We start from the raw sequence: 13,026 nt of genomic DNA on the forward strand, positions 1-13,026 counted from the left end.
GACACGGGCTTATTCACATTAACACGGGTCTTCAAAAAACACCCACAAAAACTGTCTGAAACGGTTAAATCGGGCGATATTGCAGGGAAAATATATAAAACGAAAAAAAGGGGACCCGAAAACTGAATATACACAATTATTTGGCGTTTTTGGGAAGTGTGGCTTCCATGGCATGGCATGGCAACTTAATGCAAGTTGCATTTGTCTAGTCAGCCAATATCAAAACAAATTTGAAATTGGCGGCCATTTGTACAAATGAGAGCAATTTCCAATAGGGTGATTACTTTTGGCCCACCTTGTATATCTTTGCGAAATGTCAGCTTTGATATTTTTACCCGTTTCTAAGAAAAAGACAGCCGGACAACAAAGTTATCCTATAAGGGTTCCTTTTTTCCTTTTGAGGTACGGAACCTTAAATAAGATTTGATGACACATTTGAAGTTGGTGACAGATAGACATAGAAATATCCACATAATTAAGTTCACAATCATACTAATAACGGGATTAAACTATCAAATTGAATTTCAGAAGTCAGTAGGGGCGGCAAAAATTGAATGGCCTACGGGCGGCAAATTTGTAAATCCGCCACTGAATATGACCTCCGTTGGCCAGAAATGGTTACAGAAATATCTAACACCAACAATACCATGATCAGGGAGATACCTCTTATGTCCAATAGTAGAATAATACGAGTTAATGATGATGTTTGTTCCTAGTTAAGGTACCTTTGTATTTACCTAGCAGGTACAGCCTCCAGCCACAGTGGCCGCCCTGGAGCCTTCATGCATCACGCGTCCATTTGGAGGCGGGAAAAGCTCGTCAATTATCAACGAGTCTGGGGATTGCCCTGGATTATGAATTATCATGCGCTTTATAAAAATGTTTTATGACTTTTACATGTGTATTTTTAATTTAATATCAGCGCAACATACAAACAGTAATGATATTAACATAAAATCCATGTTATTTCTGTGAAATTATGTATAACTATCTAATTCAATAATATTAGCTATTTTTTTATTTTTTGAACTGCCTCTGTGGTCTAGTGGTAGAAGCTTCGCTTCATGACCCAGAGGTCCCGGGTTCGATTCCCGGGTGGGACCATCAATTTGTGTTTCTAAATTGTGGTTCTAAGTTTGGTTAGGACATAGAAGGCTGATCACCTGATGTCCGAAACAGTGAAACGATCCATGCTGTCGGATGGGCATGTAAAGCAGTCGGTCCTGCGCCTAGCTCTCTCCAGTCGTGTCGGTCAATCCGTCCCATTGGGCTATGAGAGTGATGGAACAGAGAGTGCTCCTGTGTACTGCGCACACACTTGGGCACTATAATCTACTCCCGCGTAGATGGCTGATCTCAAACGAGATTGGCCGCCGTAGTCGAAATTCGGCTAGGAGGACATTATTATTTTATTAGCTATTTTTTTACTTATTTCGCTTGACTAAAAGAGGCGTATTTTCCCAGATTCGACTGCGTATGGGATAATCGTGAATTTGAAGAGTGCGGGGAGTTTACCAAATACAAATTATGCTACTATCTTCAGGACGACACTATAGCAATAAAAGTAAGTTGTTATGCAGAAATAATATAGGTAGGTACGGATAAAAAAATATCGGAACACACCATTAGTTACACTCCATCATAATGGTTTTAGTTTACAAGGCCCAAGTTTTCAGTAGCATCTTACATAAACGAGGTATGTTGAGGGGAAGAAAATTCCTGTAGTTACTTACTTTTGAAATATTTATAACGAATGGAAAATTCTTCAGGATTACCTAAGCAGCTAAGAACCTCAAAATGCAAGAAAACCCCACAGAGTTCCAGATTTAGATCTCCCAGTTGGCACGCAGAACAACTTTAATTTCTTTTCTTGTATTCATAAACTGAAACAATACAGCCAACTTTTTGCTTTTGAAATAATGAATTGTCCGGTTTCAAGTTGTTTCCACACTTCTTTAGATATTTTTACTTAGGTGAGTTGGTACTTACGAAGATCTTACAAAAAAAAAACAGCATTTATTATTTATATTATCTTGTGTTGCATAACTTAGCATTATTATATTATCTATATAGTACGTGCCATCTTACATACATACCTACTTAGTTGCAATATAATCGTGTTAAAAACTTTAGCCTCGCCTTGCCGGCGTCTCCAGAGAAAAGTTCCATATATGAACATCAATCTCAGTCCGTGTCACTTCCGGCCATATAAGTAATAATTTATCGAGGTAATCCCGCCAGCTTTGTCATAGTGGTCGCCGTCTCGCAACTGTTAATCTGATATCTCTTGTTAGCTACGTGACGTACGACGTGTCCCGATTAGCCTAACAGTGTCCGTGCTGACACTTTGCCTCCCTAGGGCATTTATGCTTTTGCCTAAGCCTAGCAAATGATTGCCTCGTCTGATGAATTCGATCGGACACACATGCACTTCTACATCTAATGTTAACATAGTAGTACTTAGAAGTTATTTCAATTCATAATTCACCCAAAAAAATAATCTTCCACTAGCCGCGTGAAAAATAGGTACTAAAGTGACATTCGTAACAATAGAAAATAATCTGCCATTTACTTTCCCTAGAGATGCGTTTAACAGCTTTTTATTCTTTTCAGGAAATTCACGACGGAAGAGGCGGGAAAGATCCTTTCCCTTTACTTCTGAAGAAAACTAAACTTCCCAAGAAATGGAAGGAAAAGCCTGGTGAGTGACCTTTCACTTGTTAAGTGAAATCTTTGTCTAAGTTTTGTTTTCTACGTGACGTTTTATTGTGGCTCGACGGACTCTACTCGGCTCTTTGTTGTCAGCACTGCGTTATGTGCTTATGCTATGTGTTGCGAAATAACGGAGATTCCTCCCCTAGAGGAGTTTCCGCATTAGGTTATACTTTTCTGGTAAATATTATATGACCATATACTTACACTTATGTATTGATTGCTAGCCTTCTTGAAAAAAACGCACTTGTCCGCTTTTTATGTTAATAACTATAATCGTTTGCAATAGAATCCAACAATCATGTAAACAAATATGGCGGGCTGACATTGACAGCGTATTGTTTATGCCCATCGTGATGTCATAGTGTTCTAATTAGATTAAATATATAAGCCATAGACTATAAAATAAAACTGATTATATATAAAAAAAAAGTGTTTATTAAAACAAATTTAAATCTTCGTCTTCGTCATCATCACTATCAGAAGTGTCGCCGGTGACCGTAATTATAAATGGAACCACTGTGTCATCTTTTGCCGTGTCTAAAATGCCGTCGAGCTTTTTCATTTCGTCCTCTTCCTTTTTTCGTTTTGGTTAATTATATTAAGCTCTTGAAAAAAAAAATATTGTATTCAAATAATATTAAATTAAAATAATTTATTAAATTAAAAATAAAAGAAAACTTCAGATTACGAACAACACTAAATTTTCAATGACTTATAGAGTTCGATGAGTAAAAAACTAAGATGACAGCTTGTCAAATACCTACTTCGAAATTTTTACGTTGGAAATGTTTTAACAAATTTAACTTATAAATACAAGTTAAACCGTGTTGAAGATAATGTGAAAACAATGGTGCGTTCGTTGAAATCAGACTATGTTCATAGTTGCTCGTCAAATGTATGTGATTACGGAGTAATCGTGACAATTTGGTTTGTTTACATGATTGTTGGATTCTATTGCAAACGATTATAGACTTGTGAGCAAAAGGTCCTAGGTTTTATCCCGGCTACACATAATGTTTGAACTTTACCCCATGTCAGAATATGTGGAATAAAAAAAACTTGTTATTTATGTACGACAAGCTATAGTGGATGCCAGATCAACAACAATACACTAGCAAAGTCTTCCTACTAACGCCATCTGCCGGCATCTCAGTGGACTTCCCGTCGGCGGTGCTGGAGATGTCGGACGCGGAGGTGGCGGAGTACTACGCGCCGCGCGACCTGCTGGTGGGCGCCACCGTGTTCGTGCTCGCGCGCCGGTTCCTGCTGTACGACTGTGACGCCTTCACCAGGCACTATTACAAGTATGTTAGTTGCTATGTACTTGCTTGCATACTTGTTCTCAGATGAAGACCCTTTTTCGTATCGTGATGGTGACAAACTCAAGAGCCCGACAGTGGCAGGTTGGCTGGGTCCTTTCACGTGGGGTGAAGGGATCGACCAGTCAACACCGTTATAGTAGCTGAATACCCATGGTGCGGCAAACTTTTTTATGATTGTAAGTGGAATTCTCGTGTAAAAAGGATTTTTAAATTGAAATTAAAATATCAGATATTGAGAACCTATCTTCATCGTTGAGAAATCTTGATTCTTTAAGTGACCACTCTCGCATACTCTCCGGGTCAGGTGAATCTAGAATTCCTAAAGTGCCTTAACTCGTCGTGGCTGTTAATATCTACCAACCAATCAATCTGCATAATCAGCATAATAGATCAACCTACTTAGATTCATACCAAATTGAAGTTTTTTACGATTTTGGTGAAAAAGACCCCAAGTCACTAAGAACAAACGCGGCCGTATTATTACGGCTACACTTTATCAGGCTTTATCTTACAGATCGACCCTCACTTAGATACGTTTTCTAAGGCTCGCAGTTATTTTGTGACCACTGGTTCTTAAAGAGTTTTTTGACACTGATATATTGAAGCCATAACTTTACTCTGAACAGTGCATCACGAGTTTACGACACCACATTATCCAAGTTATGATGAACTCATTTTTATGATTGCGAATTGTGAATTTGGGCCATAAAGTGCTGGCCAAGTCGGTATTTTATGCGGAGTTTTGACATATTATATAGAGTTTCGATAGTTTATTATAGTTTTGTAGCCTTAGCTTTCGCCTAAACATTTATATCTAACCCTGTTCAACAGTTTAGCCCTAAAAGTAGGATACATACGTAGGTACAGTCGTTTGCAATAGAAACCAACAATCATGTAAACAAATATGGCGGACTGACATTGACAGCGTATTGTTTATGCCCATAGTGATGTCATAGTGTTCTAATTAGATTAAATATATAAGCCATAGAGTATAAAATAAAACTGATTATATATAAAAAAAAGTGTTTATTAAAACAAATTTAAATCTCCGTCTTCGTCATCATCACTATCAGAAGTGTCGCCGGTGACCGTAATTATAAATGGAACCACTGTGTCATCGCTTGCCATGTCTAAAATGCCGTCGAGCTTTTTCATTTCTTCCTCTTCCTTTTTTCGTTTTGGTTAATTATATTAAGCTCTTGAATTTTTTTTAAATTGTATTCAAATAATATTAAATTAAAATAATTTATTAAATTAAAAATAAAAGATAACTTCAGATTACGAACAACACTAACTTTTCAATGACTTAGAGTTCGATGAGTAAAAAACTAAGATGACAGCTTGTCAAATACTTCGAAATTTTTACGTTGCAAATGTTTTAACAAATTTAACTTATAAATACAAGTTAAATCGTGTTGAAGATAATGTGAAAACAATGGTGTGTTCGTTGAAATCAGACTATGTTCATAAATTGATCGAAAATGTATGTGATTACGGAGTAATCGTGACAATTTGGTTTGTTTACATGATTGCTGGTTTCCATTGCAAACCACTATATTTATGGCTTCAAAAAGTAATAAACCTCCTTGATGGCGAAATAAAAATATTTTTCAATTCTGGCCATGATCCGCGCTGAAAGTAAGTACAATTGGATGTTACGGAGCAGCTTATTGCTTTATTATTCTCTGTTATTGCTTTTAAAACGTGATTCTCGCTCTCAATGGCTACGGTTCGGCGGATTTCTTCAGTTATAAATAAGTTTAATGTCTCCGTTAGCACCAATTACCGTACCTACCTACCTCCTACCTTCCCGGCGATTAGACACTAACCCACTCGCACTCATCCGCGTATCCATCCTGAAAATAGAAATTCTTAAGCCGAGTGATTGGCTTCAGTCACGATATTTCCCATTAGCTATTATGTAGCGCAGGTTCCTACTAGCTACGTGTATAACAACAATAGCAAGAAAATAACTGCCTGCTTGCCTTACGAACGGTTAGAGCGGGCCGGCTCTATATAGGTAGTAGCATGGAATAAATGACACGCAGCGGAACGGATTAATGTGAGTAACGTTGGCCATTTTTCGTTGTGGAAAATTTATGTGCATATTTCCTGAATAGAATTTAAAGACTAAGCTACGATTCAATCTAGGAAATTGGCTGCGTTTCCGACATGACAAACGGTGGGCGATCGAACATTCTGCCCCCGAACATTTGCCGGAGTCGCTTCTAGCAGTTCTATCTAGACGTGGATCGCGTTAATCACTAACGAGTTTAATCTATTTTCCTGTAGATCGATGTTGGGCATTGATCAGCCGGCGCGCGTTGAGCTGCAACAAGAGGTTAAGAAGGAATTCAAAAAGGTACCTATGACCCTAATATACACCCTTGTTTCTTTACATAACTGTATAAATCCTACTAGGTTACATTAAGAACGTATTTTTTTACTGTTTTTGTGAATTTACGGAATATGTGTGAGTGCATAAATTAATGTTTCTTTGTGAATAAAACTTGGAATGGTCATTCTCATTACCTAACACAGGTGTTTCAGCTGCCACACGCTAGTCGGTGTTTTGTTGGTAGAGAAGTTTTGTTACTCATTTATTTCTTCAAACTTATGTGTGTATTTAATAATAATTCCAGGAGTTGCCGCCTCACATCCACATCGGCACGCCGGAGGACACGCTGCAGTCGTGCTTCGGCCTGGTCCCGAAGCCCCCGCCCAAGGACGTCGTCAAGTACACACTCAACGCCGCCAAGGTGACTACAACACTGTGTTTTGTTTTACATTTTATACAGATAACAACGACGATACCATTGAAGCCATTTCAAGCAAAAATGTTCAAGTAAAAAATCTGACAGGTCACGTCTCAGTTCGTTAAACATCTATTGTCTCTGCGAGGCCATTATAATTCTTTTCACAGCATTTTCCGACCAACATTTTGTTCATTTCATCGCCTAAATGAAGGCTTACCTGACATGTTCGGATGTGCCGTAAAAAACAAAATGCAATTGCGTCCCTTTTTTAGCCTCTCGCACGGAGATAATTCGGTGTTACGAGTATATTTCTCTAGAGATGGCCCGCACGGTGAGGCCGGGGTTAATCAATGTGGTTACGTGTATTCTGGGCGCGAATATATAAATTATTCTTGGCCGTTCCGCGCTCGCATCCCAACTCAATTAAAGTTGCAGGGCGCTAAACAAAGAGTCTGGCAAAGCGTTATCCCTCGCGACTCTTCGCTAAACTTCTCAAGCTGTAGCCCACTCGCGCACGTAGATCTACGTAGCGAGATAACTTGCTTCACGGAACAAGAGTCACATTCAATTTTCACCCTTATCTAGCACACAGTAGCGCGTTGGATTTCATGCAAATTGTTAAGATTGTATCTTTTACGTACATTTCTGACGTCTTCCTTCTGGGAATTGTCACGTAGGAAGGTGCTTTAAAACTCCCATTACTGAATACGTTAAAATCTCATGATACACGGAAACATGTGTATGAAGGCGTTCTCTCACATTAGGTGTTATTACGACGTGTTTACTTTACATTTTACACGCGTTTAATTTACGTGTCTGTGTAACACTTAAAAGGTTAAAGAGTTTTGATTTTTTATACTGAAAATTAGTGATAGGTAGGGTTACAGTTTTCAGTATAGATTTAATCTAGTCCTGAAAGTAAGCCTCATTTTTATACATATAAGAAGTTAGGCACAACCAAAGTAAATTGAATGAGTTACTTTATATCATTTTCTTGTTCCAGAACCTGCGCTACCTGTGCGAGCTGGTGTGGGTGCACCCGGAGGACGAGGGCCGCCAGTTCGTGCTCTCCTACAACCTCGGCGATGGACAGGTCAGTGAGAGGGTATCACTAATCCTACTCGTATTACCTATACCCCTCACGCAGGGACAATGAAAAAGTTCCAGTGACATAACTTTTGCAATGCCCGTGAGTGTATATATGCTAATGTTGGTATGGATGTTTGTTACTCTTTCACAAAAAAACATCACTACCCCACTTGGCAGAGCAGAGGCCTATGTCCGGCAGTGGATGATTGTCGGGTCATTAATTGACCGTCGGATGTACAGACATTTTGACAGACCCTCTGTATTTTGAACATCACTGAAAGAACGAATGATCAACATTTCCGACATTTACGTATCAATGAACGTCGTGAATTACGTCGGAAATTCCTGAAGAACGAAAAGCGATGATTCCCAGTGCCAACTTTTCCCATTTTATATGTTTTTGTACTTTTTTATTTTGTTCTGTAATGCATAAGTTATTAAAACCCAATTTATGATTATGCCGCTCCGTCCGATTTTTTTTCAGGGAATTTATTTACTTATGAAAATATCAAATATCGTTTTTTCTACCTAAGTACTAACTAGCTTTTCGGGAAAGCTTCGCCTTTAGTGAATTTTCCGTGCCATTGATCTATAAATAGGGAATATGCAAGTGGTTCAAATAAAGGTCAAATATTATTTATAATAAACTTTGTTGTTTCATAACTACGACTCCATCATTATTTTTGATTATAATTTATTTTTGAGCAAGTAAATGAAGTTGAAAAGTACAAAAAAACTTCGGTAAATTCTAACTTCCGAGAAACGTCACCCATTTTCTTAGGGCGGATGTGACGTCATATTTCTTTATATATCAATCTCAGAATAATAACTTCTTTGCGTTTGCGTATAGTTAAATAAATGTCAAGTGTAAACAAAGAAATGTTAATGTCACCGAGCATTTGTGATGCTCGTTGTGATCAGATACGATGGATCACAAAAAATTCTTCCAATACGAGTAGATCCTAGCCTCCTATAACCACTCCACTTCTTGTTTGATATGCTTGTTTGTTTGCAAAGTTTAGGACTTTTTATATTTTTTGTTGTTAGTGTATGGGCTGCCACTAGTTGTTCTATTGTAATGAGGCGTAAACAGCCATTCGCTAGTCAACGAGCCACTCAAATATGCTCCATATTGCAACACAATAAAATTAAATTTGTATTGTAAGTATTATGACATGAACATGACACAAGTTGCTCTTTCTACTTTTAGGTTATAATGGAAGTCGTTAGTATATTTCAAAAGTTGTTATTTTTTTCTAAATTAAGTTATGGAAGAATTCTCGTAATCAGAAGAACTGGACACATTAAATTTATTACGCAGTATGAACGAGTAAACTGTGGCCAGCTGCGGAAAAGGACAGCAAAGACTATTGAAAAGTCGAGAGCCGTGTGCCCAAATATTAGGGAATATGCATATATTTTTATACTCTTATTCGATAGTTTAGATAAGGGGGTTTAGACCTTTGAGATATGCACAATGGTTCCATTCAAGAGAGCCAGGTGCAGGTTCTTACACCCCACAGATAATAGAATAGAATGACCCACTAACCCTAGTCTCTCTTACTGAGAACCAAAGTTACAGTAAGTACTTACATACAATACAAATATTACTTTATATTCATATTGCCATAATAGCGTAATATTGTGTACAAAGGTCCTCTGGTTTGCGCGCTCCCATTTCAAAAGAGCTACTAGCAGCTATTTACGAGCTCCCATTACAAAACAGCCACTGGTCACACTTTATTACCATTACAAAACAGCCACTGATCACACTTTATACACTTCCTTTTTCGTTTGTTACCATGACAACATTGGTTTGTTGAAAATACAAAAGTACTCTGTGATTACTTGATTAGGTAAAAAATCTATGCCGACTGACGGGACTCATTATTCTGAGCCGTGAAATTAAACGATTATGACGTCACGACAGCCCGCCATCCTGAAGGGAATTTCAAAGTGGTCGTGATGGTTGTAATTTTTTAACTTTCTTTAAAATACCTTAAATTACTTATTTTGGCGTTGAATTTTTTTTTACTATAATAAAGTGATGTAAAACTATCCAATAAAAGTATTAAAAAAAATTACGCATATTCCCTATTGGTATTTTATAGTTTTAGACTAACCCCCAAATCCAAAGAGCTTTTTGACACTTTATTATAGGTTTAAAATTTACATTGTGATACACGAATTTCAACCTTTTTGAGTTACATAATTAGTCGAAAATCGTTTGTTTCAAAGTAAATTTTAACCGTGTTGTAAATTTACCAGACGGTCTATGAATTTGAGGGTATAAATATACTTGCTTTTTGAATATTCCAGGTAAAGATAGGTGAGATCCCGCGGCGCAACTCGGGCATCCAGGAGGGGCGGTTCCTGTCGCCCTGCCGGCTGCCGCTGCCCGACTCCGACCCCAACTTCCCCACCTACTACACCCCGGACAAGTTCTATATTGGTGAGTTAAGTTCAAATCATGATACAAGAGCTAAAAGATTTAAAAAAAATGTATTCCTACTACACAAAGTGTTATGAAACTTTGGCCACCCTAAAAACAAAGATAAAATAATATTGAAGGTTATGATTTGGTATGCAATACCTGTGCGGTACCACTTAGGTAATGACGCACACCGGGACGGCATGGCATGAAAAAAACTCTTTCAATGCCACGGCATCATTTTAAAGCATAGCAATTTATATATGTCGTATTTCTGTAACATAACGGTAGAATGTCCATTGGTAAAAAAATAAATTCCTTACCATGCCATCCCGGTCGGCGTAAGCCATAAGGGTCCGTGTTATGTCTCCAATTCCACCAACCAACAACGAACCCGATGCCAAGCCTGGTGAAAACCCAGGGAGGAAACCCTCCATTCTTTCTGTAGACTATTGCAGGCTGATGATTACGATCTGACGAACCTACCTAACCACGCCATCTCCTCATTCCAGGCGCCATAGTGCACGTATTCAAGCACCGGTTCATCATCACGGGCTGCGACCTGTTCGTGCACCGCTACCTGAGCGCCAACCCGGACAAGTTCCCGCCGGAGGTGATCGACAACGTGCGCGACTACCACATGCGAGCGGGCAACCTGAAGGACGAACTGAGGGTAACTGACCACACTCCCGTTCTAAGAGTGATAAGAGGATTCAAGTTGTGTGTGCGCTGCGTCGACTAAGACTAAGTAACTAAGTAAACTGCGGTGCAACTTTTCCTCTCGCAAACCACTATTACTACTTTGGACAGTGGTGAATGTGAGTAGCTTCGGGGATGGACGCTGATGTCTGAGGGTAATTGAAAAGCCCGAGACGAGACGTACTTATAACGGGTAGAGTTAGGTAATCAAGTCAAAAACCATGAACCAAACTATCTGTTGATGCATAGACACTGGGCATCACTTAGTGGAGGATTAAGCCATGGAGACATCTCCACCATGGTGAATCCAGCTACATAGCTACATTCATCATGTTCCGTTTACTTCAATGTCGACTAAGAGTGTTTTATTGACAATTAATTGTGTAAGATACTTGTTTTTGATAAGATAATGGCCGTTTAAGTATACTAAACACCTGTACTTAATTAAATGTTGCATGATAAAGCATATCGTAGACTTATGTGGTGAAAAACGCTCGTATCTTAAAGCCCAGACTGTTTGGACCTAAAGAAAAAACATAACTCCTTAATAATGTGCAGAAAAAGTGATAAGACGATTTAGAAATCATGGATGTTAGACTTACTTCTGTTTCTATGCCGATTTGTGCGACTGGGATAGACTACGATAGCGATGGGTAACTCATCGCATCGCGCCAAGGAGCCAGAATCTCAAACACAATCCACGGCATGTATCTCATATACTTACTTCTAAGTATTTTAGTTTGATGTATATACCTGTTGTGTGATGCCAATAAATAAATATAAATAGCGTAAGTTTCTGAAAGACACCTTTACCTTACCGTACCAGTTATTTCACACATTTCTTTGTGATACTTATCTGTATTTTTTTAGCAAATCTAGCAAACGCTTCAGCTACACTCCAAGAAGGAGGCTCCGTACTTTGACACGTACCTTCTTCTATTTGCATATGCTATCAATCAATTCTTCCATCTCCACAGGATGCATGCATCGAGGAGCAGCAGGCGGCGGCCCGCGCCCAGCTGTCCGGCGTGGGGGCGGCGGCGGTGGCGGCATCCACCAACATGGAGCGCTGTCTGGAGGCGCTGAACGTGCAGGACGGGTCCGCCGCGCCGCCGCGCCCGCCGACGCCGCCGACCACTACTGATCGCATCTCGTATGAGGATAGTCTGCGGTTCGCTAGACTGAGGTATGTATATAGGGGGTTTGATAATGCTGTTGTAAAATAATGGATTTGGAAGATAATACATTAGTTGTATTTTTGCTGGCAACCATGCACAACAGCGATGTAAGGGTACCATCGCTGTTGGAAATAACCTTCAACTTCTGGACTGAACTTATGCAAAAGGCATTACAAGATGAAAAAGCCAGGCTTCAGTACGCCAATCTATACCTACTACTCCTGACTAACAACATAACTCCTCCTCCCACAGCAAGCCGACCTGCGACAACATCACCCCTCTCAAAGGCATCCTCAAGTCTGGCGTGCCTCGCGAAGAGCACCAGAAGGTGGTGTGCTTCAGCGGGCCCACCGCGGACGAGCCGCCGCCGCCGCTGCCCAAACACAAGTACTACCCGCCGGGGACGCAGCCGCATTATAATGAGGAGGAAGACTATTGCGACAGGTTTAAGGAACCGGTGCGTATGTGGATTGATTTTGGTATTTAGATTGACATTGGGGTTTATCTAGAGAGCATGGAAGATGCGACATCTAGTTATTGCCTTGGTCAGTCAGGGACTCACAATCCTTTCACCACGGAGACAGACGATAGTCCATCTTTGTGGATCTCTATAGCTGTAGGTATATAGTAGAGTAACGTCTTTTTGTGTAAGTTATGTGAACTTCAAAAAAAGTGAGGTGAGACATAATTACCGAGTTCAAAGGTGATTTACCTCAACAAAACAGGTTTATTTTGGTCGAAATGATACTAAAAGGAGTAACGGTATAGTTAGCGGTGCAACCAATTATTGTAATTAAAAAAAGGCTTACGATCAATCGACTTTATAACTTCTACAC

General features: G+C 39.3%; 1 protein-coding gene across 2 annotated transcripts in view; it reads left to right on the forward strand.

Moving 5' to 3' along the window:
• The window catches only part of LOC105388585 (EF-hand domain-containing protein 1), a 42,242-nt gene that overhangs the window by 27,840 nt on the left and 1,376 nt on the right, over nucleotides 1-13,026 (forward strand). For both annotated transcript variants that reach the window (XM_038108405.2, XM_038108404.2), the window contains exons 6-15: nucleotides 1,465-1,564; nucleotides 2,614-2,701; nucleotides 3,869-4,019; nucleotides 6,330-6,399; nucleotides 6,680-6,796; nucleotides 7,797-7,886; nucleotides 10,202-10,334; nucleotides 10,826-10,986; nucleotides 11,990-12,198; nucleotides 12,443-12,647. In XM_038108405.2, coding sequence (XP_037964333.2) covers nucleotides 1,465-1,564; nucleotides 2,614-2,701; nucleotides 3,869-4,019; nucleotides 6,330-6,399; nucleotides 6,680-6,796; nucleotides 7,797-7,886; nucleotides 10,202-10,334; nucleotides 10,826-10,986; nucleotides 11,990-12,198; nucleotides 12,443-12,647 — 1,324 coding nt within the window. The remainder of the gene's footprint in view (nucleotides 1-1,464; nucleotides 1,565-2,613; nucleotides 2,702-3,868; nucleotides 4,020-6,329; nucleotides 6,400-6,679; nucleotides 6,797-7,796; nucleotides 7,887-10,201; nucleotides 10,335-10,825; nucleotides 10,987-11,989; nucleotides 12,199-12,442; nucleotides 12,648-13,026) is intronic.

This window comes from Plutella xylostella, chromosome 15 (genome assembly GCF_932276165.1).
Source record: "Plutella xylostella chromosome 15, ilPluXylo3.1, whole genome shotgun sequence".
Taxonomy (NCBI): Eukaryota; Metazoa; Arthropoda; class Insecta; order Lepidoptera; family Plutellidae; genus Plutella; species Plutella xylostella.